This window comes from Macrobrachium nipponense, chromosome 32 (genome assembly GCF_015104395.2).
Source record: "Macrobrachium nipponense isolate FS-2020 chromosome 32, ASM1510439v2, whole genome shotgun sequence".
NCBI lineage: Eukaryota > Metazoa > Arthropoda > Malacostraca > Decapoda > Palaemonidae > Macrobrachium > Macrobrachium nipponense.
Genome location: NC_061094.1, coordinates 71105818 through 71133317, shown reverse-complemented (window position 1 = coordinate 71133317; position 27500 = coordinate 71105818). Strand labels below are relative to the sequence as shown.

Sequence of the window (27500 nt, the reverse complement as noted above, 5' to 3'; positions counted from 1 at the left end):
TATATATATATATATATATATATATATATATATATATATTATATATATATTTATATATTATATATATACATAATAAATTTTCTCACTAAAATCTTCAGTAAAAACATAAGTTAAAACAAACAGCACAGACGAACTAAAATATTATTAAACAAAAAAATTACGAAAATTACGTTTGTTTTAGTTTTTTCGTAATTTTGTTTTTAATGTTTTGAGTTTGTATGTTCTGTTCGTTTTATTTTATGTTTTTACTGAAGATATATATATTACATGGGGAAACCTCCATGTATTTCATACGGTAAGCGTGGACACGAAACGGAAGGCAGACCCCCACACACAGGCTCTCTCTCTCTCTCTCTCGGCAATCACCCCACATCTCTCTCTCTCTCTCTCTCTCTCTCTCTCTCCACCTCTTTCTCTCCATTCTAACAGGTAATGAAAATGAGAGAGTTGCATCATAACATAACGTTTATTTACAAGAACTACGTCGATTAACTAAGTAATCCAGTCTTACAGACTAACTTAAAACAACTCATTGTCAAGTCACCCAAAAGGTCACACCTTTCCCTGGGAACTCTGTCCCACAGAAATCCAGAAACCATCTGCCAAAGATACAGAACACATTCTGGTAAGTACACACACAAGTTTAAAGACAAAGTTAATAAAATGGAACATCTTACAAGACATCAAACAAGCCACCCCTTTGGCTAAAGTAAAGGTAACACTTACCATTCCCAACCGGGATATCACTCACTGATAAATAAAAACACTTTGGCATCTGCCATCATGGCTTCGCCTTCCTCCCCGAATGTCTGTGCAAGTCTTCCCATAAACTTGGCATTATGAATAGAAGAGGCGCACACGCACATACGAATGCACACTTCGACAACGCCTCGCGGTTCTAGCTGCATCTAGTTTCACAAAGGCACTTTGGGAAGAGTTCATAAACTGTCGTACATTGACTCGACGAACTAAGCATTTTTATCTCACGCCATCCCCCAGAAACTCATTCATCAGCTACTCTCAGGTCGTTATCTCTGCACTGTCCTCCACATTCCACAGGTTACAGAGAATGCACGAACAATATATAATTAATCAAAACCCTATGTCTTACAGATTGCTCGGCCTCGCACCTATATGCTAGCTCCCGCCTAGCAAAATTGCTTATATAATATAAAACATTGGCCGGCTTAAAACAAAATAAGTAAAACTGCACGTCTCTGGCATTATAAAATAAAGTCTTATCACGCTTTATCTCCCAATAACACAAAACGCATTATCTCTGATATTTTCTGCATAAGGATTCTTGAATATCCCTCTTCGCTTGTCTGCAAGTAGCTGCACAGACAGTAGACTGTAGCAACTGTAGGAAGACGGAATGCCTCCCTCATCGTAGAAGACTCTCACGGCTTCTTGTAGATCCCCAAAAAAACACGCTGTAGAATTCTCTCGATCACCCACGTGGAAATACTTGTAATCACCATGGGCAACATGGCAGCAACCTCACGGCTGGTGGACGTCTTGCTGGTGTCGGTGAAACTTTTGGGCGTTAGTAGTCAGTCAGGTCTTTGGTCAATCTAAGAAAATTAATTAACCCAAACATACTACTTCTATCAAACAACGATCTCAAAAGGTCAGAAATACTAACTGAACGTCTCCCAATTAACTCCCTCAAATATGACTACTAAATGATAAGTCATTATCACAACTCTCTAAGAAAAGAAACATCAAGTTCTCCAACTCAATTCTCAAACTCGCACATCAGCACACACACACAACTCAGAAATCACAGCAACTCCACGGAATTCTGCACTCACATTTCGAACTCGAATGTGCTCACAAAAAAAAGAAAAAATTCGTAACAAGCCCAAGAAAGAAAAGAATCACGTAACACCCAGACCCAAAAAATGTTCTCTCAAGTTCTGACAACCCACAAAATCAGTAAAAACCTCCAACTTTTAACAGCAAAAACCCCCTTTACTGCTCAATAATTAATCACAATGAGACTTAATGTTTAAACTCCCTTTCGTAAATAGCAACCCTCGAAAAAATTATACCTCCCGGTAAAATCAAATCTCCCGTCCAAAAAAGAAATGTTATTTAAGCTCAATCCCCAAATCATATCTTTTCATAGGAAAAGGAAGAAAAATAATAAAAAAAAATAATCACAAGTAGATTTCCCCAATCACAAAATACTAATACATGTATAATTTGCATAACTCCCGCGTTTTCCCCAAATGCTCCATGTAAAGTTATGGAATTTGCCAGAAAGGCAAACTCTCACACATGCGCTTTCGTGAAATGCTATAGCCACATTTCCAGATATTGCAAAAATTCTGATCTGTCACATCAGAAGAAAAGAATCAGCACAGCGCTCATCACATCGCTTGTCAGCAGAAAAATCTCCTGCAGACATATGCTCAAACAACAGCACACAAAAAATTGTCCAGTCAGACACATAAGTTTTGGAAACTCATGATTCTCAAGAAAAAAAGGTCTAACTGACACATTTCACAGAATTAACTCCAGGATATGACTAATGTGTTCAAAAATTTGTCTCGAAGACTTATTCTCTCAACATGACTTTTCCCCAAATTATATTTCTCCAAGAATAACACACTTGTGAACATGAAAAATGCACACATCTCCAAATGACTCGTAATGCAGTAATGCCACTCGCCTCTAAATAGACACGAAATCAAAAAAAAAAAGAACCTCAGAAATCTTCTCTTTGCTCAAAAAAACTCCATAACCACGAAAAAAAAGGTCACCCGCCCAAGATTAATTCCAACTCCATTATGAGACATCATATCAATAATAACACCACTCCGGTTATAGAAATATTTCCTCCATTTGGTTAATAAACCAACCCAACCCCCTATATTATTCTCTTATTTCTCCAAAGCCACATGTCAGTAAAAACAAAAAACACCACTCCAAGAATAGAGAATAATCACCTCTATTTCGGCAAATACAAAATATTTTACCTCTATTTCCACAATAACTCCATGTGGAACAAAACAAGGCTCCAAATAATATATCTCCAAAAAATGTGCACTCAAGGCAACTAACTCACACACTCCCAAATATTGCCCCATAATCTCCAAATATGTGTCTCCATTTGCAACAAAGATGGCTGCAAAATAATTGAACTAAACATAGCTCATACCACTATTGGCAAATATCAAAAATGGCCAAAAATATATATCTCCCATATATTATATCTCAAATATAACTCCAAAATAATATATACCTCCAATTATCTCTCCAAATAATATATCTCAATTATAACTCCAATTCTCCAGAGAATAACTCAATGTTATAGTAAAAACTATAAAAAAAAACTCTCTCCGTTTAGCATAACTGCTAAAAAAGGGCAAAAACTCGGCAAATAAAACTGTCTAGAAAATTCTAGAAAAAATCACCAATGTGCCACAAGTCATTATAACAGAACTCCAAATTCACAGTGTCTAAGCAAAGACTTCCCCATATGCACTACGACATAACCATTAGAAAACTTAACCAAGTTTCCTATCTCTCACAAAGTTGTCACAAATACAACTAATGTATTGTGCAAGAAAACTCACAATTTCTGGAACACAAATATCCAGAGAAAAAAATGTAGTGCCATTACGTATGCATTCAAAACATGCAAGAAATTCTCCCCTATATTACTCTATAGCATCAAATAGCTAAAACACGAACACTTTCTCTTAAATGGCTCTAAGTCATGAACTGAGATAATATTCACACTAACTGGAGAGAAAAAACAAATTCAAATTCACCCATGGTAAAAAAAAACTTGTGTCAGCGATGGCTAATTTCCAAAAAAGGAGAAAAGAAAAATCAACGGCACCATTAACTATCTCCCGTAACTCACTAGATGTCAAGCAATTATCTGCTGAACTCATAAAAAAAGAAAAAAAAAACTAAAACAATGTGTTGTTAGTTCTTCCCATAATCACAAAAGATTTCACCTCCCTTGACAGCATTAAAACACCCACGTATTAGTATATAAAAAATCAGTATCAGAAATATCATTATCACAAAATCACCAAAAAAAATTGCTATCATCAAAATCATCAGTATCAGTACAAAAATTAACACCAAAGTTAATGCTTGTCCATTCTCCAAAAATTCAGCAAAAATTCAGCAAAATTCAGCAAAATTCCACACAATTCACCAAGATTCAGTCAGATTCATCAAAGATTCAGCAAAACTCATCCCCGTGAATCACTGAAATATTCTCCAAAGTTACAAAACTGAACAAATAATTAACACAAGACTTCTCCCATTAATTCATCGTAATAATTCTCCTTGAATAATTATCTGTAATAATATTGAATAATCTCCCATGAAATATCTCAAATCTCTCGTAAAACAATTCTCCCGTAATGATATTATACTTAAGCAAATACTTCCCTGACACCTCTCAGTATAATAATTAATAATAATAATAATAATAATAACTCTCCAAAGCAATAATTCTCTTGCAAGATTTCAAGTAAGGGTGAAATTCAAATAGCATACAACAGTAATGCTGAATTCTTATGACATACATTTCTCCAGCATGCAACACCCATGACATAACACCATTGCCACACAACACAGATACAACACCAATCATCGGCATTTCAAAGTAATTTCTCCAACACAATAAAAAAAAAATAATCTGTGTATCCCCCTTATATTTGTGTCTTTCAAGGCACAAAGAAACATATAACACATCCCGTGCATGTTAACTACTTTTCCCCTCATTTTCGGAAAAGAAAAATCTCTTTTTATTTCCTTTTCTCTTCATCCAAGAGAGAAGAAAAAAAAAAATCTCTTTTCTAAAAAAAAAGACTCTACGGGCATTTCACTTCATCAACTAATCAATCAGCTGATATCTTAGCATTCAATGTCAAAGCCAGATCCATCTCCAACACTAAGAAAAAAAAAAAAATGGAAAAGGGGAAGTTCACCCACACTGAGACAAAAAAATTTCTCCCCCCCTGAGAACAACCCCTCAGTCAAGCGGCAGAACAGCCCGAGGCATACACAAGTACCCATCTCGCAATACCCTCCCCTGCACTATCTCACGAGTGAGGCTAGTGGTACCCATGCAACTACCCTCCCAAGGGATGCCCGTACACTCTCGCAATGCAAGGCGCCTCTCTGCAGAAATATGCTGAGCCCTTAAAATTGTGGCCGCTCTGTGTCACTAAGCCAAATCTGCTTATATAAGCACAGTTCCCATGCATAGAAAAATACACTCCTATGTTTTAAACAAAGACGAATGCATACGTCTATTATAAACACGTGCAAATAAAGAAAACACGTCCACTATGGGGGAAGAATTGTTTTGACCTAACCAATCCCATAACCCTGAAATATTTACAAAAACCTCTCCTTTTTGATAAACAATAGTTTAACACTCACCACTCCATAATGGGAAAAAAGAACTCGAAATTCTTCGTAAAAACGCGGTAGTGATATAACAACGACCGCCGCACAGGTATCTCGGAACACTCGTCATTGCACAAGCAAAAGTCACACTGGGTGCGCTCACTGCTTCAGGCTGACTCCCTGGGAAAAATGCTGAGTCCCATAAAAATCCGTTCCCTCCCATTTAGCACAGTTAATCAGACAGACATTTTCTCATTTTTTCCACTAAGTAACTGAAAACTAACAGTTTAACGATTTTCCACAATCCCACAAAGCTTTGTCGTTCGAAAACTATCGCTAAGTCACGGCCCCTTTTTATTTTTCTAACTGGCCACTCATATCTCTACATTGGCGTTCCTAGGCATAAAAAAACAAGAAAACCTTTTATATCCCCTCTTTAACCGTCTGCCACACTATTACATGGGAAACCTCCATGTATTTCATACGGTAAGCGTGGACACGAAACGGAAGGCAGACCCCCACACACAGGTCTCTCTCCTCTCTCTCTCGGCAATCACCCCACATCTCTCTCTCTCTCTCTCTCTCTCTCTCTCTCTCTCTCTCTCTCTCCACCTCTTTCTCTCCATTCTAACAGGTAATGAAAATGAGAGAGTTGCATCATAACATAACGTTTATTTACAAGAACTAAGTCGATTAACTAAGTAATCCAGTCTTACAGACTAACTTAAAACAACTCATTGTCAAGTCACCCAAAAGGTCACACCTTTCCCTGGGAACTCTGTCCCACAGAAATCCAGAACCATCTGCCAAAGATACAGAACACATTCTGGTAAGTACACACACAAGTTTAAAGACAAAGTTAATAAGATGGAACATCTTACAAGACATCAAACAAGCCACCCCTTTGGCTAAAGTAAAGGTAACACTTACCATTCCCAACCGGATATCACTCACTGATAAATAAAAACACTTTGGCATCTGCCATCATGGCTTCGCCTTCCTCCCCGAATGTCTGTGCAAGTCTTCCCATCAAACTTGGCATTATGAATAGAAGAGGCGCACACGCACATACGAATGCACACTTCGACAACGCCTCGCGGTTCTAGCTGCATCTAGTTTCACAAAGGCACTTTGGGAAGAGTTCATAAACTGTCGTACATTGACTCGACGAACTAAGCATTTTTATCTCACGCCATCCCCCAGAAACTCATTCATCAGCTACTCTCAGGTCGTTATCTCTGCACTGTCCTCCACATTCCACAGGTTACAGAGAATGCACGAACAATATATAATTAATCAAAAACCCTATGTCTTACATATCATATATATATATATATATATATATATATATATATATATGTATATATATATACATATAAATCTCGTATCATGGACTCCTTCTGGACACTTTATAATTGAATGCTGAAGAACCACCTATATATACATATATATAGATATATATAATATATATATATATATATATATATATATATTATATATATATATATATATATATTCACAAAGAGAGACAGAAAGAGTTTAACAGTCAGACCTAGACAGATCCAATCCAACATTAGGTAGAAGTTCGTAACAGAGTCCAAAGGTGCCACTGTATAGAAAGAGAATGAGAGACGAAGGAAATTGTCCACGTGAGTTAACATGATCCGGGAAACGCCTTTTTCTTGTAACCCTGAAGTACAAAAGGTCTCATGATGATGATTGTGAAGTCTTTTGTAACCTTTTGTAACTTTGCCTGCATCTTGCATGAGCAGGCAGGCGCCTTGCTGTTTAAACGGGGGGGACAGTTCCTCCTCGCAATTGCAGGATAATTAAGTCGTGTAACTATGAATGAAAAAAAAAGAGATTAGCGTATGTTTTATTTTTAAGCTTTTATTTTTGTCACGTGTCACATGATCCTATACTTTTTTCACACATATATATAAATATAATAATAGGCCCATTAAAACACTCTTGGGTGAAAGCTAAGGACTATATATTTCGATAGACTAACTTCCACCTTTATCAAGTACTACTTGATAAGGGTGGGAGTTAGTCAACCAAACTATATAGTCCTGAGCTTTAAACCAGAGTGTTTTAATGGGCCTTTTATACTTGAGACGTATCCCGTTTTAACAGAGGAATTTATTTATATATATGAATATATATTTGTGTGTGTATGTATGTATATTTATTTATGCATTTGTTATCCTCCTTACGGGGGTACCCCTCACCTGTTAACCCCTTAGTAAGAAAATGACTGTGTGGGTGAATGCATGGACTTTTGTATTCCCTATAATCTGTAAGACGTATCACAGGTCTTTAACGACGCTACAAACAGTAAATATCATAGGCATTTTCATCTTGTCGAATTTATAGGCTAAGTTATCAACTCAAGACGATACCGCCATTCAATCCGAAGGTATATTGCTTCCTCCGCTCTGTTCAAATCTCTCACAAATAAGAAAGGTTTTGAATAAATAAAAAGGAATTCGGTCTCTGTTCCCCACAGATGTCACTGTAGATAAAAGCACAATACAATCAACCACAGGAGTTTTATTTTTTATCTTGTCACTATAGATAAAAGGATGAAAATCAACCACGGGAGTTTTTTTTCATCTTGTCACTATAGATAAAAGGATGAAAATCAACCACGGGAGTTTTTTCATCTTGTCACTATAGATAAAAGGATGAAAATCAACCACAGGAGTTTTTTCATCTGGTCACTATAGGTAAAAGGATGAAAATCAACCACGGGAGTTTTTTTTTTATCTTGTCACTATAGATAAAAGGATGAAAATCAACCACGGGAGTTTTTTTATCTTGTCACTATAGATAAAAGGATGAAAATCAACCACAGGAGTTTTTTTCATCTTGTCACTATAGATAAAAGGATGAAAATCAACCACAGGAGTTTTTTTCATCTTGTCACTATAGATAAAAGGATGAAAATCAACCACAGGAGTTTTTTTCATCTTGTCACTATAGATAAAAGGATGAAAATCAACCATGGGAGATTTTTTTTATCTTTATCTATCATATAAAAGGATACAGGATGAAAATCAACATACAGGGAGGTGTATCTTGTCACTATAGATAAAAGGATTAAAATCAACTACAGGAGGGTTTTTCATCTTGTCACTATAGATAAAAGGATTAAAATCAACTACAGGAGTGTTTTTCATCTTGTCACTATAGATAAAAGCGCAATACAATCAACCACAGGAGTTTTTTTTCTTGTCACTATAGATAAAAGGATGAAAATCAACCACGGAAGTTTTTTTTTCATCTGTCACTATAGATAAAAGGATGAAAATCAACCACACGAGGGTCAAAATACCGAAGTTCCTAACCAGTAGGCGGAGTGGTTTCGTTCAACATGCTAAGAATAAGGAGAACATTCGGCATGCGTGCTCCGCGGAAGGCCGGGCTGATACACATCTGCTAATTATAGCGACTTAGTTATCTAATGTTATGGCTGTAGTCATTTTTTCCTTGTGGTGCTTATTTCTGTTTTTTTTTTCCAGGTGATTTGTTAATCTTGTAGTAATCGGTTTCACGTCACGATTTGTTCTGGCAATCGAGTCCTCTCAGCTATGTTTTGCTTTTGGTCGAAGTATCTGTGTTGGTATTTGAAGTCGATGGGATATATAAAGAAAGGGGAGTTTACTGACCTATATTCCTAAACCTACGTCCTAGGTTTGAATTTCCTTGCTACAAAGCACATTTCATTCATTACTTCTTTTGCCTGCTTTTACAATATATATATATATATATATATATATATATATATATATATATATATATATATATATATATATTGATTCGTATAGAGGCATTAAGCTACAAAGGTCCCTTCTAATAATCCAATTCGCTCTAACTCGGAAATCATATATTTTCATATGTGTTAACCGAAGGGGAATTTTTTTTCTAGCTGATATTAAGTTCGTCGCCTGGTGGGCTCGAACCACGGAAAAGAAGAATTCGGGACTACATCGACGCGCTTTGAACCTCACGGCTATCAAGGTAGAGCGAATTGGATATTAAAGGACATTTGTAGCTTAATATATACACACAGTATTATGTACTTATATCTCTAGAATCTAAATAGGAAAGTTAAATTTAATATCAACTTTCGTCTCGTCATGTTATCCTTTGTCCAATTACGGTGACCTTTATAGTATTCGCAGGAATCCGATAAATTCGCGATGAGTTACTCGCGCCATTGGCTCTGCGAGCCTTGTAATTCATCCATCAATAGAACCATTTTAAACTCCGATTTATTGCCTTAGAAACCTCCACTTATGTCGAAGACACTTTATTTTATAAACGCAAAAAAATGAATTTTATGTATTTTTTTAATGAAAAAAAAAAATTCAGAAATTCATGCTAATTCCTGACATTCTTTTTTTTTTTGTCAGTTCGTCTACTCAAGTCGAATACACTATTTTATAAAAGCAAGAAAAAAAATGTACTTTTTATAAATAAAAAAACAGAAATTCATCCTAAACCTGATATTCTTTTTTTTTTTTTTTGTTCATTTTCAGATACCTGACATTTTTTTTTTCTTTTCCAGGGAGCATGGGCGTGGACTGGAAAGGGCGTAAGTTGAAAGTGACAGGGCGGTCAGGGTGAGCCATACATACCGCTGAAATTGATTTAGGAACAGAGATCGCTCTCCAGCCGCAATTAGGACCCCCATAGGACGAGTGATGACCCGGCATCTGACCGGGGCTGCTGTCCTCAGGTATTTGGGAATTTTTTCATAATACTTTTTTTTGGTGTGTGTTCTCGGGCATTCCATTGAGGTGTGAGAGATGTGTATTTCTGGTGGTAGACGTTCACTCTCGACGTGGTTCGGAAGTCACGTATAAAGCCGTTTTGGTCCCGTTGCTGAATAACCACTGGTTCCATGTAACGTAAAAACAACATACAAACAAACAAACAATAATACTTTTTGCGTTTGGAGATACCCAGATTCAGGGGGAACAGCTTTATAAATATTTCCTAAACAAGTATGTATAATGTGTGGATTCATATACAAGCATTAAGCTACAAATGTCCTTTAATATCCAATTCGCTCTAATACTTTTTGCGTTTGTGTATGGAGATACCCAGAATCAGGGGGAACAGCTTCATAAATGTTTTCTAAATAAGTATGTATAATGTATGGGTTCATATGCATGCATTAAGCTACAAATATCCTTTGATATTCAATTCGCTCTACCTCGGAATTAATATATTTTCATATGAGTAAAAACGAAAGGGATTATTTTAGTTAATGATAATTTCGTCCTCTCGTGGATTCGACCCAGCGCACAGAGGAGAAATCAGGACTTCAGTGACGTCTTTACCGACTTTGTCAAGAAGTCACTGAAGTCCTGATCCCTCATAATTAGTGTATTTTCATCTATTAACTGCAGGTGAATTTTTTAGTTGATAATCATTTCATCCTCTCGTGGATTCGAACCAGCGCACAGAGGAGAACTCAAGTTGTTGGCTGAGTCGGTAACAATACTGAAGTCCTGATTTCTCCTCTGTGCGCTGGTTCGAATCCACAAAAGGATGAAATGATCATCAACTAAGAAAATTCCCCTTCGGTTAACATATATGGAAATACACTAATTATTAGGGATCAGGACTTCAGTGTTGTCTTGACAGAGTCGGTAAAGACATCACTGAAGTTTTGGTTCGAATTCACGAGAGGACGAAATGATTATCAACTAAAAAAATTCCCCTTCGGTTTTTACTTATAGGAAAATATACAAATTATGAAGTAGAGCGAATTGGATACTAAAGCCGTTTAATGATACACATCATTAAACACCTGCTTTCGTGTCCTTGCTTATCTCTGCCGTGAGAAAGAGTAAAGTAGGAAAACAAAAGTATCGCGTGTCTCAACCGCTTTTAATTGAAAGCAGACTGGACTGCGTGGAAGCGTTTCCAACGGAAAACTCGGTAAAACCGTGAGCTGGATAATCCCCCTCTATTTGTCCTTACTGCGTCGTGATGTCTTCACGATAATTAATTCGTTGGCTTTACATCGTTAAATACTATCAAATGCCCTGTGTTTGCTTTCCAGCGTCGTTTCCTCTGATTTTTTTTATTATTACCCCGGTGTATATATTATATATATATATATATATATATATATATATATATATATATATATATATATATATATATATATATATATATGTATGTATGTATGTATGTATGTATTTTATATATAGATAAATTATGTATATACGTATATATTATATATATGTACCCCATATATATATATATATATATATATATATATAATATATATGTATATATATATATAGAGAGAGAGAGAGAGAGAGAGAGAGAGAGAGAGAGAGAGAGAGAGAGAGGGGGGGGGGAGAGTCCATATATTTCACATAATGTACAATACAATAATACATATTATTATAGGACTACATTAACTGTCCTAAATCTTAAACTTACGCTGTCTAATGGATCCTACCACAATCTCCTTCAGAACGTTCAGAACTCATTCGAAATGTATGAGAAAACCGTTCATCATCAGAAAGAAAAGTAAAAAAATAAAAAACGCCGCTTCTTTTACTAGGAAAACCTAAGGCACAAAGAACGCGTTATCCATTCACTAAATCACCGGAGAGTGTAATTTATTAGTTGATGGATGTTCGGTGTCAAGGAAGGACTTAAATATTTCACGAAACGGATGCTGAATTGTTCATTAGACTCACTTATCTTCTGTGGTGTCCATTTATCTCGTTCTCCGTGTCATAGAAAAAGAAAACGCATTTGGCAAATAAAGATGGTGAAATGTAATTGTCCAGTAAAGGTGGTGAAATGTAACTGTCAAATAAAGATAGTGAAATGTAACTGTCAAATAAAGATAGTGAAATGTAATTGTCAAATAAAGATAGTGAAACACAATTGGCAAATAAAGATGTTGAAACGTAATTGTCCAGTAAAGGTGGTGAAATGTAATTGTCAAATAAAGATGGTGAAATGTAACTGTCAAATAAAGATGGTCAAAATGTAATCGTGTTTTTGGGTCATGATTTTGTCTTTTTCTTATAACTGAATTATTGTTTTTGGGGTTTAAATGTAGTGATATGTTTTCCAATAAAGATGTGAATGTAATTGTCGCATTAAAATGGTCAAAATGTAAATCGTGTTTTTGGTCATGATTTGTCTCGGTTCATGTCATTGAAGTTGTTTGCTTTCGAGGTTTAAATGTAGTGATATGTTTTGTATTTAGAGATTTAAGTGTTTTTTTTTCTTTTAGCTTATTTGGGACTTTCGTTGCCTAAAGAATGTCATGAGTTTATTTTTTTTGAAGTAAGCTTAGCTGAGGAATGAGAGAGAGAGACAGAGAGAGAGAGAGAGACAGAGACAGAGACAGAGAGAGAGAGAGAGAGAGAGAGTACTAAGACCTGCATTCTTCATGGCATCGAGCTTTTGCAAAAGCTTAGGAATGAGAGAGAGAGAGAGAGAGAGAGAGACACGTTGATTCATCATTGCATCAATTTTGCAAAAGTCGAGGCATAAGAGCGAGAGAGAGAGACGTTGATTCATCATGACATCGATCTTGCAAAAGCTGTGGAATAAGAGAGAGAGGGAAGAGAGAGCGGAGAAGAGAGAGAGAGTGAAACAAAGGGAGAGAGAGACGAGAGAGAGAGAGAGAGAGAGAGAGAGAGAGAGAGAGACGCAGGTAGTAACATTAAAAGATTGTCATCCACGTATTTATTTATATAGTACTTCTTTCTGTATTTTATTTATTTATTTATTTATTTATTTTTCGTGCAGTTTGTGTCTGCCGTTGATAACAGTAGTGTATATATTCATATATTTTTTTCTCTACTTATCTATTTATTCATTTATTTGTTCGTTTATTTATTTATTTATTCATTTGTTTATTTATTTATTTATTCATTTATTTGTTAGTTTTGTAGTTTGTGCTTGGCCCTGAGAACAGTAGTAGTGGCACGATTGCGTCATCCACTTTCATTCAATCATTTTTTCCTGTACTCATCCATTCATTCATTTGTTTGTATTGCAGTTTGTGTCTGGCGCTGAGAGCAGTCGTGGCAGGACACGCCGATGACGACTGTCACAGGTTTAAGGAACAAGAACTCCAGTCCCACCCATTTCTCGCCAGCATCATCCCTTGCACTTATGTCAAAGGTCAGTGAGGGGACTACCCAGGGTTTGTGACCCGTCAATGGGGACGTTTTAGGTCCCGAGTGGACGTCCTGATGTTAAAGATGTTTTTTTGGGATGTTTTAGGTTGTGAGAGGACGTCCTGATGTTAAAGATGTTTTTTGGGATGTTTTAGGTTGTGAGTGGACGTTCTGATGTTGAAGATGTTTTTGGGATATTTTAGGTTCTGATGTTAAAGATGTTTTTTTTGGGTTTTTGGGATTGTAGGTTCTGATGTTAAAGATGTTTTTGGGATGTTTTAGGTTGTGAGTGGACGTCCTGATGTTAAAGATGTTTTTTTTTTGGGCAGTACGTGTAAGATTTTGCATTTGAATATTGATATTGTTTCTTCGTTGCAATACCTTATAAGAGAAAGCAGTTCATTAATAGAGTAGATCAAAATGAAATGTATTTCCTTCTGGTTATGAGAATTCCCACTTAGCTCCGTTTTCGTGGGAAGTGGGAATAACAGGAATCGAACCTGCGAGAGAGATGATGAGGAAAATGGGAAAGGAATTGGCAGAAGGGAGAATATGTAAAAAGAGGACAAGGAATAAAGATATTGTATAAATGGCGAAAGGAAAATTTTTAAAAAAGTAAAGAGAGAGAGAGAGAGAGAGAGAGAGAGAGAGAGAGAGAGAGAGAGAGAGAGAGAGAGAGAGAGAAGGAAAATGTAAAAATGGACAAGGAAATAAATAATATTGATTAAAAGGCGAAAAGAAAAATGTTTAAAAAGTAGAGAGAGAGAGAGAGAGAGAGAGATAGAGAGATGAGAGACAAGATAAAAAGATATTGTATAAAAGGCGAAAGGAAAATGTTTTAAAAAAGAAAGTAAGAGAGAGAGAGAGAGAGAGAGAGAGAGAAAAAGAGGAGGAAGAGAGGAGGAAAAGAGAGAGAAAGAGAAGGAAAATGTAAAAAGAGGACAAGGAATAAAGATATTGTATAAAAGGCGAAAAGAAAATGTTTAAAAAAGTAGAGAGAGAGAGAGAGAGAGAGAGAGAATTGTAAAAAGAGGGCAAGGAATAAAGATATTGCATAAAAGGCGAAAGGAAAATATAAAAAAATTAAAAAGAGATATGATATTGTAAAAAGGATGAAAGAAGGGAATTGTTAAAAAAAGTAGAGAGAGAGAGAGAGAGAGAGAGAGAGAGAGAGAATATAAAAGAAGTGAAAGGAAAAATAAAACAAGAAATAGGTAAGAAATGATGAAAATGGCGTCGACAAGAGTGAAAGGGAAATGTTATTAAAACGACGAAAAAAAATAGAAATAGATTTGAAAAAGCGAAAATATAAGGCAAAGGAAAAATGGCATCGACGAACCCCCCTCCCTCCCCAACCCCACTCACAGAGTGACATACCCCAAAGTAGGTACTAGAATGAGGGTACTTAGGACAAAGACGTCAGCAACCAGACGAGGCAGACTGTATCGTAAGGACACATAAAGATGGCACTTGATAAAGGCACGGCCGGAAGGTCACGCTATAAAGGTCACGCTAAGTTTTTATAGGGAAGAAAGATTACATTTTTTTTCCCGCATGATTTCTATGTTGTATCTATTCATCTTTTATTTGGATTTATATGGGTTCTCTTCTGCTTCGAAAGAAGACAAACTCTGGTAAAATGATTTCGTACGATCATTTAGTATTCTTGTCCAAGCACAGTCTTTCAGAATCGTTATTCTAAATATGGGGGGATAGCACCGTCAGTGCACCTTATGCGGTGGACTGTAGGTAATATTTGAGTATCTTAGCGGCGTCCCTTCGACCCCTAGCTGCAACCCCTTTCGTTTATTTTACTGTACCTCCGTTCATAAGTTTCCTTTCCTCGAACTTTCCACCCTCTCCTAGCAATCGATTCACAGTGCAACTGCTTTGAGGTTTTCCTCCTGTTACACCTTTCAAACTTTTTACTGTCAATTTCAGTTTCAGCTCCGAATGGCCTCATAGATCCCAGCAATTGGCCTTTGGCCTAAGTTATATATTGTATTCTATTCTATTCAGAACTGTTATTAGATATTCGGTCTATGTAGAGCAAACTGGTAAAATGATTTTCCATAGGCATTAAGAATTCGGTTTATGTGAGTACTTTTGTCTTTTGTATAGCGTTGCCTACTCGTCCTAAATTTGTAATGAATAGATATCACGGTTCTTGCTTCATGTTGAATGAAGTAAGTGTAAACGGCTGTTTTAGTTTTATCAACATTATTGAACTCATTTTTTTTCTTATTTTTCATTTCCAATTGAGAATCCCATGCCAGGTGACATTCAAATGATAATTGGAAATAAGAGAATTATTGCCTTGCCATTTAAGCAAACGAGAGACATAATGCTATTTTCAGTATCTCTCTCTCTCTCTCTCTCTCTCTCTCTCTCTCTCTCTCTCTCTCTCTCTCTCTCTCTCTCCGCTACGTTATACAAGTCTTTCTGTCGCTGTTTGGCTAAACAAAAACTGCAATTATTTATCACCTCTACAGAATTAGTTGACTAACATCGACCCCTATGTATACAACCGGTACTTCGCCTCTTTCGTAATGTCCTCTGTAACGTATTGGACAATCACCTTCCTAATATTTATTCCAGCAAACTTCACTTCGATGACGTAATTCCCGCTCGGAAGTTGCTCGAATCAATCAGCCTGGGTGGGCTAAGAGGCCTAAATTGGCCCACGAATTTGCAGTGTGAAGTTTGTTGCTGGGTTATGAGGCGAAAGACAGACGGGCCGCTCTTAATATATCTATTAGGAAAACAATTAGGCTTCTATTTGTTGCATGTCTCGGGGTTATCATCAAGAAGAAGAAGAAGAAGAATAAGAGAGAAATGAGAGGATTAGTGGTGGAAATGTATGTTATTATTTTTCTTTATTCAAGTTACGTCTCATCCTTGATTTATCTGCGCTCTTCTGTCTCTTATTTCTTTGTCAGCTTACCTCTCTCTCTCTCTCTCTCTCTCTCTCTCTCTCTCTCTCTCTCTCTCTCTCTCTCTCTCTATATATATATATATATATATATATATATATATATATATATTATATATATATATATATACATACAATATGTATTATTATTATTATTATTATTATTATTATTATTATATTATTATTATTATTATTATTATTATTATTATTATTATTATTATTATTATTTGCTCAGATAACAGTCAGATTTCATGATAATGAAAAACGAACCCGTGTTTGGCGCTAACTATATAGCCATTTACTTTATCCTCATATTAAACATATTATGAATCAGTGTCTCCACAAATATGCAGAATAAACTCGCGACCCGAATGAGGCACTAAGTGCAAATTAAGTTTTTATTTTATTTTTTTTAAAGGCTAAAATTCCTCCACCCACCTGATCGAGCGTACCAGGAAGTGTTTCGTCGTTTGATGCATCCTCAATTCAGTTAAATTTCGCAAATTCTCTCTCTCTCTCCTCTTCTCTCTCTCTCTATCTCCGTATATATAAAATATATATATGTATTGTGGTGTGTATACAGATACATATATATATATTATATATATATATATATAATATATATATATATATATATTATTATTTATATATATATATATATATATATATATATATATGTGTGTGTATATATATATATATATATATATATATATATCTATCTATCTATCTATCTATCTATCTATCTATCTATCTATATGTATATATAATATGTAACGTTACTGCATTATATAATTTCCTAACAAAATTTAATGGACACACTAGCACATATACAAAAGCCCACACAAGAACTTTATCTATTTATATACCTTTGTGTTCTAATGTAATAAAAGAAAGATAAAAAAAGAAAAGAGATTAAAAGGGCTTAAAACATGTTTAAATAATTGAAAAATAGATTACAAAATAGTCCGCGCCAAGTTGATAGCATTTCACGTATCAGGAAGTAACGCCCATGGTCTAGAAAGGGCTTGAAAGGCACACCAACGAACGACAGTAGCCCTTTGATATAATTCCTCTCGGTTATTCATTAATACGTAATGAATAACCTTAGTTGGCCTCCAGTGACGTCACGGTGACGTCACTGTGACGTCATTGTGTGGACGCAGAGTTGCCACATCAATCAACATGACTCATGATGAATTTGTTTATGCAAATTGGTTCTCGGTTAGGCCCTTAAGGAGAAACACGCAAATTATGGAGCTGGTAACAGTACCTTGACAACGGAACTTTTTATCTGTCATGATCTTTGATCCTCAGTTGCTTTAACTCGGCTGTGTCAGTGGAAAATAGTTAGGAATATCAATTTATTTCGATTCTGCTGTTCGTATTTCTGTAGAATATTAAGTTTTTTTGCCGTATTTATGCAGCATATTCTGTTTTTTTTGCTTTAGAATCGATATTAATATAGTTTTGTCTCGTGTGTTTTTGTCGTAGTATTTCTGTAAATTTTTTTTTTTTTTTTAGAATCGATATTAGTTAGCTTTGTCACGTGAGTTTTTGTCGTATTTATGTAAAATATATTTTTTTTTTTTAGTTTTAGAATTGATATTTAGATAGTTTTTTCACATGAGGTTTTTGCCGTATTTATGTAAAATATTCTGTTTTTTTTTTTTAGAATCGATATTAAGTTATAGCTTTGTCACGTGAGTTTTTGTAGCCAAAATTTTAAACCCTCAAATACGCCTTTAATATCAATCACTTGACGTTAGGAGTAACCTACATCCAGAGGGAAATACGTAAGTGCTTATTCACGGGCCAGAATTCGAACCTGTGCCTTTTAGGTGGGACTTACGTAGGTTCGACGGGAATATGCACGGCAGAATCGAAATCAACCAAGAGGCATAGGTTCGAACCCCGGTCTTTTGCTGTGTTATTCCAGAGGGAACTCGATATTATGGGGGTATTTATAACATATATAATGTTACAGGGAATATGTGAAATCAGGGGTGTCGCGAAATAATGACCAATTCGCTTAGGACCATTTCAACCCCGATGGCTGGGACTAAACGCGGTGAAGAAGTGAATCATCTACACTGTTTCGCCGTGTTTAGTACCTGTCCCTGGGGAGTGAAGTGTCCTAAAGCGGATTGATATGTCACGCATGCCCAGGGATTACGTGAAATCCCTGGATTTCATGTATTCCCTTGTAACACACTCTCACACACATACAGATATATATATATATATATATATATATATATATATATATATATATATATATATATATATATATATATATATATATATATATATATATAATCACTTGTTAGTGGAATATATACTTATTAGCTATTTCATATCAACAAAGGCGTCTTTCTAGGTTTACTATATCCCTTAACAAAGAAGTCCTACCCCGTCAGATCTCCATTCTTTTTTATCATTTCCACGACAAACTTCCTCTACCGTAATATTAATCTAAACGATAATATTGATAGAGAGAAAAAAAATGGTTACCATTACTTTGTAATTACGGGAACTGCGCCCACATAGATGGACACCTATGTAATTGCTGTAATTACAAAGCCATTGTATGTCCCGACACATCATTTGTTTACTGTATAGCTGTAGGTACGTGTCAGTAACCTTTACATAAGGGGGAGCGGGGGGGGGGGAAGGTTGCATTTTGCCTTTGCATATTGCGTAAGTCTTCTTCGAAGTCTATTGTCTTTTGAGCTGTATACTCTTAGTTAGTTTTTTTGTGCTTTTGCGAGTTTTTGCCGCAAGCAGACGAGCTATGATCCATTGTTTGTGATACAGTAATCGTAAATGATGCTCACACACACACACACACACACACAACACACACACACATATATATATGTATATATATATATATATATAAATATATATATATATATATATATATATATATATATATATATATATATATATATATATATATATATATACGGCAGTCCCCGGGTTACGACGGGGGTTCCATTCTTGAGACGCATTGTAAGCCAAAAATTGTTGTAAGCCGGAACATCGTCAAAAATCCTAAGAAAACCTTACTTTTAATGCTTTGGGTGGATTGAAAACTATGTAAACTGCATTCTTATGACATTTTTCATCAAAAAAACCTTCAAATATTGATTATTTTGCATTTTTGGTGTCATATTTCATCTGCCAGATGAAAAGCGTTGTAACCTCGGAACGTCGTAAGCCGAGACCGTCGTAACCCGGGGACTGCCTCTATATGTCAACGTGCAATTATTTCAATAACTTTGCGTCTCACATATCTGTTCCAGTATCTGTATAATGCTGTATAATTTTCAGTATGATATCTGTTTGTATTACTGTATTACCTTCTTGTATTCTTTTATTATTTGTATTTATGTTTAAGAGTCTGTCTCTCACTTGATCCAGAAAAGTTAAGTGTATCTTAGTTTAACCAGACCACTGAGCTGGATAACATCTCTCCTAGGGGCTGGCCCGAAGGATTATAGATATTTTGACGTGGCTAGGAACCAGTTGGTTACCTAGCAACGGGACCTATACAGCTTATTGTGGGTTTCGAACCAAATTATTTCGAGAAATTAATATCTAATCGCCAGAAATAAATTCCCCTGATTTCACGTTGACGGAGCGGGGAGTCGAACTCGGACTACCCCCACCGGCCTCTCCCCCTCCCCCCCAGAGAGTCTAGGGGCTCAATTCCTCCATGGGTGGCGATTTAAGTTCGCTTCTGACGAAATCTGTTGTCTCTTCTGGCTCAAGCCGTGTCGTGGTTCGTGGTTGGTAGTTAGCTGTAGTGGGTCGCAGCCAGATTAGGTAAAAGCGTATCTAAACGGAAAGTTGACATCTGGTTTAGTCTGGCCAACTCCTCTAACATCGTTCGCAACTACTGTTGATTATCAAAGTTGTATTCTTATCTATTTGTAAATTATTTGGATTTTAATATAGTTCATTTGTTATTATTCTCTCTCTCTCTCTCTCTCTCTCTCTCTCTCGCTCAGCGTCCACCATTAAACCTTTTACCTTGAATGATAGCAAAAAAAAAAATAAAATTTTTTAAATAAAGAAAGTGAACAGAAAAAAAGGGGAAAATGCGCATTATAATTTTTATATAATGAAAAGTTTGTACCGAAACTTTTCGGACAGTTCTTACAGGTAACCGCACCGACTTCCCTAACAGCAACATTATAATTAATCACTTAGTTTATGCTCCTTTTGTTGTAGCACGCTATGTATTACTTTCACTTTGTTTATGGGTAATGATTTACCTTGACTCGCTGGCTCTGACAGTGATAGCTCATCATAGTATTCGTAAGTTCCGTAAAAGTTAGCCGATGTTTGTCGTAGGTAGCATTAGTGTTTTTTATCGGGTGTTATGTACTTTGTTATATGTTTCTTTTATAAGGCCGCAAAATACATAACATATATTTAGTTGATGTTTGTCTTAGGTAGCAATCATGTTATCTTTTTTTCAGATCTGCTTTGGTTATTAGTTTTATTTTTTATATTATTTTATTTCATTTTATTTTATATTATTTTGTAATACGGCCTTGAAATACATGACATGTATTTAGTTGATGTATGTCTTAGGTAGCAATCATGTTGTTATTTTTTCAGATCTACTTTGGATTATTAGTTTTATTTTTTATTTCATTTTATTTATTTATTTTTTATTTTTTGTAATAGGGCCTCGAAATACATGACATGTATTTAGTTGATGTTTGTCTTAGGTAGCAATCATGTTATTATTTTTTCAGATATACTTTGATTATTCATTTTGTCTTTCTTTTTTTCCTAATAGGGCCTCAAAGTACCTTACATTTTACTTCAGATATTATACTTTGATTATTATTTTTTTGATTTCTTTTTTTGTAATAAGGCCTTGAAATGCATTACATTTTATTGATTAAGTTTCTGTATCTTGGAAAAAAAGTTTATAAGCTACAAAATAAGTGTGAGAAGACTTTTTCTTATCTATTATAAAACTGATCAGTCTCACAGGATCATAGTAGTAGTTATTGCCAAATTCTTGTGGGTCTTTCATTTTGTTATTCCTTTCATTTATCTGTCCATTTCGGGTATTCCTCCCAAATTGGCCCTGTCATTTTTTATCCATTTATTCTCTATTTATAATTATAATATCGTACCCAAACCCTTGTATACTATTTTGATTGCATTCATAATCACCCACGGCCCTTTCATTTTTTATTCATTTATTATCTATTTAGAATGTTCATATTCTAACCAAATGGTTATATGTAATTAAAATGCCTTCGTAATCACCCAATCATTATTCTATCCGTTTAATGATGACTTCCTACACAGTTTTGAACGTCTATAAAAGTCTATAAAAGTATAATCATTCCCCTCAGTACATCGTCATGTACTACTACCCCAGGAGTCATCAACCTCTGCAGCCAGAAAAGCCATTTATTTAGAGGAATCATACAAAATGTAGTCCTGTTAGAGCCGCCATCACAAAAAATTTCCTTAGAAACTATTTATTTCTCATTATAAAAAAAAATCAATAAAATTGACGCCTTTAATGTATCTTTTGAAATTGAATAAAATTTAATCAAATTGTTGTCTTAAGAGTGTTGCGTAATTTCTTTGTTTTAAATGGATGAAAAGGTATATCTTAGTGTTTGGAACCGCACTAGTTTCTTGAAATAGCCGCATGCGGTTCTTGGGCCGCAGGTTGGCGACCCAGCGACTATAGTAGATCCACATCAACCGTGCATCTGATGTCTAGGCCAGTCCCTTACGACGCTCCTGATTGGCTGTTGATAAGCCAATCATAGGGCTGGAAACTCTCAGTCTCCCTCAAGAGTTCACATAGGCAGGACGTATGTTCCACCTCTCCGGAAGGTTACATTTGAAAAACGTAGCCCTCAGGAAAGGTGGAACATGCATCCTGCCTATGTGAACTCTCTCGAGAGACTGAGAGTTTCCAGCCCTGTGACTAGCTTATCAATAGCCAATCAGGAGCTTTGTAAGGGACTGGTCTAGACATCAGATGCACGGTTGATGTGGATCTACTATAGTGCTGCAGGTTGGCGACCCCCCGACCCCTGTAAACAAGCCAAATTGCAGCCCTCTAGCCTCAGTGGTTTTTTTTTTTTTTTTTCATTAAAGATTAAAGTTAACCATAATGGTGAATCTGGCAACGATATAGGCCACCACGGGGCGGTGATTAAAGTTTGATGGGCCGCGGCTCATACAGCATTATACCGAGACCACAAGCGCCTCAGTAGGGTGATCGGTATGGTCTTGACAGCGAGTTGGATTCTCGGGCATTCCATTGGGGCGTTAGAGATGTGTATTTCTGGTGATAGAAGTTCACTCTCGACGTGATTCGGAAGTCACGTATAAAGCCGTTTTGGTCCCGTTGCTGAATAACCACTGGTTACCACAGGTGGACTTGGTTATACGATGTACAGAGAAGTCGATTGCGCATTTTTTACTTGTTCTGCCTCTTTAACGACTCCATTCTCGTCTTTTCAGAGTACCGCCCCCCCACCGAGCGTGGCAAACCCGTTCAGGTCGAATTTACAATGTATATTCAGGATATAAATTCCATCAATGCGGCTGATATGGATTTCAGGTGAGATACGAATTTTTCTTGGTTGATTTCAGTGTAATTTACTATAGTGAGGTATGTCGTGGCTTCAGACTTAATGAATCTAAATCTGTCAAGAACAAGTTTTATATATTCTCCTGCTACTTTTGCAACTATGGCGCCATCGAGTATCACTACTCATTTCTCATCCAAGAATACGATCTTATGATACTCTACCATTATGTTATTATAACAGCAGCAAGGTCATTCTGTCATACAAGAATATGATCTTATGATACCCTACCATTATGTTATTATAACAGCAGCAACAAGGGCATTCTGCCATCGTCACTGACCTCATCGAACCCAACCGTTTCAGAATTGACCTGTTCTTGCACATGACCTGGGAAGACCCTCGCCTCAACTTGACCAGAATCAACTTCGTGGAAGGAAGGCAGAACGAACATGACTACATCACTCTGCCCGCTTATGCCATCGACTACATCTGGACCCCTGATCCTTATGTCACCAACTCCAAGGATTCTGGTAAGGATTCTAAGAGGAGGATGCTATGTGAGAGAGAGAGAGAGAGAGAGAGAGAGAGAGAGTTTTGTTTATATTTTTTAATTTTTATTGCATAATTATATTGAAAAAAGTAAAATCTTAAAATATGGTTTTTGTTTTTCCCACTTGAAGACAATTTGTATATGAGATGAAATTAGTGTATATTGTTCTGAAATCAGAAAACAATAAAGTTTGATTTTCAAAAATACATTTTTGCGTAAGAGGACATACAATGTGCCCACATACATACATGCGGTAACTTAAGCAAGTTTATATATATATATATATATATATATATATATATATATATAATTAGTATATATATATATCTATATATATATATATATATATCTATATTTGTATATATATATGCATATATATATATATATGTGTGTGTGGTTGGTGCATTAAGCTACAAATGTCCTTTAATATCAAATTCGCTCTACCTCAGAATTAATATATTTTCAAATATGTTAACTGAAGAGGAATTTTTAGTCGGCTCCGGGCGCGAACCTAGGAACCAAGAAATCAGGACGTACATACATACGTACATATATATATATATATTATATATATATCATGTTTGCTGGTCAAACATATTTAAAATCCTATCAAATTCCGCGGAGAGGTAATATACATGAAAAATGCAAGTAATCGCACTAAAAATAGCCTGTTTCGTCGTGTTGCTTATTAACCAAACCACAAACTCGAAGAACGACGAGGAATGATGATGAAAGTAGCGAGGTGGACGAAGCGTATAGATGAGGTCTTTGTGAAGCGTCGAATGAATAATGAAGAAGAGCTGCTTGAGAAAGGAATTTCTGTTCGCTGTGAATTATGGCAGTTTAGTCCGGTAGAAGTGTTATTTGAAATTCACTACTTGGAATAGGTAAAAAGAAAGAATAAACGCATCAGATAGTCACAACAGCGGAATGACAAATTAAATGAAGAACAGATGAAAAAGCATCGTTGTCATAACTGAAAATGGACACATTTCTGTTCATTGTGAAGTCTGACAGAATTGGCCTTGAAATTCACCCTTGAATAAATAAATAAATAAATAAAAAGAATCAAACCAAAAAATGTACAAATTTCTATTCATAACAAAGTCCAGCGAAAAAATTGACAAATTTCTATTAATGCCCAGTAGAGTGGCCTGGCAAATCACCCTTGAATGAATAAATAAAAAAATGACAAATTTCTATTCACAGCGAAATACAGCAGAATTGGCCTTGAAATTCACTCCCTAAAAAAATAAAAAATAAAAAATAAAAATGAAGGCCTAGTCAGCCACAACCAGAAAGTGGCCGTGGACACTTAAAGTAGGCACTAATAGGACCATTATCCTAAAGTGAGGGGCACCCTCTTCTTTCTTGAGCACGAGCTCGTCCCACCGTTCTCTCTCTCTCTCTCTATCTCTCTCTCTCTCACGCAGTCCCCTGTAACTCCCATTAATTATCCAGACTCCTGGCTTTTATATTTTTTTTTATTGGATGGATTGGCCATTATGCGCACGGTGTCTTTTCCTTTTTTTTTTATCTATTTATTTTTTTTTTCTCGGGTTTTACCTAAATATTCTTAGGAAGCCTGAATTTCAAATAGGTTTCATCTTCTGAATAATTATAATAAAAATATAATGATAATATTATATATTTATGTTTATATTATATGTTATTAATAGTAATAATTCGCGATTGTTAGTTATTATGTCATCGGTTGCTAAATAAATCTACGGAATTGGCAACCCACGTTTCAGTATCTCTTACGAAGGGGGTACGAAGGACATGGCAACTTATCTCTCTCTCTCTTCTCTCTCTCTCTCTCTCTCTCTCTCTCTCTCTCTGTGTGTGTTGTGTGGTGTGTGTGTGTGGTGGTGTGTGTGTGACAATTAGATGAAAAGAAAAATAAATGATACAAAACGGCCAGTACGCGATGAACCAATTTCTCTGCTTGATTCTTTTTTGTGGGGAGGGTGTTAGTTTTCCACTGAAAATCATGAATTCGAAATTGAGAAGAAAAGAAAAAAGAAAAAACATATATATATATATATATATATATATATATATATCAGTTATATAATTGTAAATATGTATGTGTACAAAAATACATAAACAGATCATTTCAATCCAGGAGGTAAAAAAGGACCCAAATTTATAACTCTCTCTCTCTCTCTCTCTCTCTCTCTCTCTCTCTCTCTCTCTCTCTCTCTCTCAAGAGCCAATATTGTCTTAACCAGTATATCATCACACAATTAAAGTAATCGGTCACGCTTGAAGCAAGTCAATTATAACGCTCAATAGTGGTTTATATTTATGGCATATTTATAGCTGCAATTATAGTTCATCCCGGGGACAGACGAATTTGAAGGTTTATATCGATGCTTTAAGTAATTGTGTTTCAGTATCTGTAGTCATACGCACTCAAACGCAAGCACGCATTGCACATACACGTACACACTTAATATTTTATGCGTGTATATATATATATATATATAATATATATGTATGTATGTATATGAATATGTATTATATTAGATATACTATATGTATATATATATATATATATATATATAGTATATATATATATATATATATATATATATATATATATATATATATATATTTGTATGTATGTATATATTATGTATCTATATATATAATAATATATATATATATATATTATATAATATTATATAGTATATATATATATATATATATATATATATATATATATATATATATATATATATATATAGAGAGAGAGAGAGAGAGAGAGAGAGAGAGAGAGAGAGAGAGAGAGAGAGAGATAATAACTGCTTGCAGCTCGAAAAATTGTTTTATGAAAAAAAATACCACAGTTACTTTGTTCTATCATGGTAGACCCCACTACCCAATCCCCCCAACCCCCAACCCCCCCCCCCCCCGTCTCTCATCTCTCTCTCTCTCTCTCCTCTCTCTCCATCAATCTCCTCTCTCTCTCTCTTCTCTCTGCTCTCCTTTCACCCATGAATTATTTGTCGACAGACGCGAAGGTCCAAACGCAAATCAACCACAACTAATGTCTTCGAAACCCCCTGAGATAATGGCTCGTACGTATCGTCATTCTAATCAAACAGAATTATACGAGAGCTTTTCAGCACGCTATTAAGTTGTCCCGTCTTTCTTTATTGGTGAAAGCGTTATTGCCTCCACGGGTAATGAAACCGAATCGTCCTTTGGCCAGTGCCGAGTAGCGATATGAATTTTTTAGAAGCGTAATTGTCATAGAAACAATTGCCACCGAAGAGAAATCATCTTCTTTGGAAAAGGTGAGTGTCACAGAATCAGTTCTCATTTAGAATATCATTTTAATTGGAAAAAAAGATGCTTTTATCGCGTACGTGGAGTATAAGGAAAAGAAATACTGTAATATGAATATATAATGTAACTCGAATGAAAAAATAATGTAATTAGAAAGAAATGCTTCTATATATTGCATTAAAAATGAAAGTTTCTATATATATATATAGCATTAAAAATAAATGCTATATATAAAGCGTTGAATTAAAAAATAATGTTATTAGAAATAAATGCTTTTATATATAGCATTAAAAATAAATGCTTCTATATATAGCATTAAAAATAAATGCTTCTATATATAGCATTAAGAATAAATGCCTCTATATATAGCATTGAAAATAAATGCTTCTATATATATATAACATTGAAAATAAATGCTTCTATATATAACATTAAAAATAAATGCTTCTATATATAGCGTTGAGAATAAATGCTTTTATATATAGCATTTAAAATAAATGTTTTTATACATAACATTAAAAATAAATGCTTCTTTATATATAGCATTAAAAATAAATGCTTCAATATATATAGCA

General features: G+C 35.2%; 1 protein-coding gene across 6 annotated transcripts in view; it reads left to right on the top strand.

The window, feature by feature from the left end:
* LOC135207594 (glycine receptor subunit alpha-4-like) overlaps nucleotides 1-27500 on the top strand; it is a 102195-nt gene that overhangs the window by 56535 nt on the left and 18160 nt on the right. For all 6 annotated transcript variants that reach the window (XM_064239448.1, XM_064239450.1, XM_064239452.1 and 3 more), the window contains exons 2-5: nucleotides 9959-10129; nucleotides 13439-13563; nucleotides 23008-23107; nucleotides 23442-23608. In XM_064239448.1, coding sequence (XP_064095518.1) covers nucleotides 10095-10129; nucleotides 13439-13563; nucleotides 23008-23107; nucleotides 23442-23608 — 427 coding nt within the window. In that variant the 5' untranslated portion in view covers nucleotides 9959-10094. The remainder of the gene's footprint in view (nucleotides 1-9958; nucleotides 10130-13438; nucleotides 13564-23007; nucleotides 23108-23441; nucleotides 23609-27500) is intronic.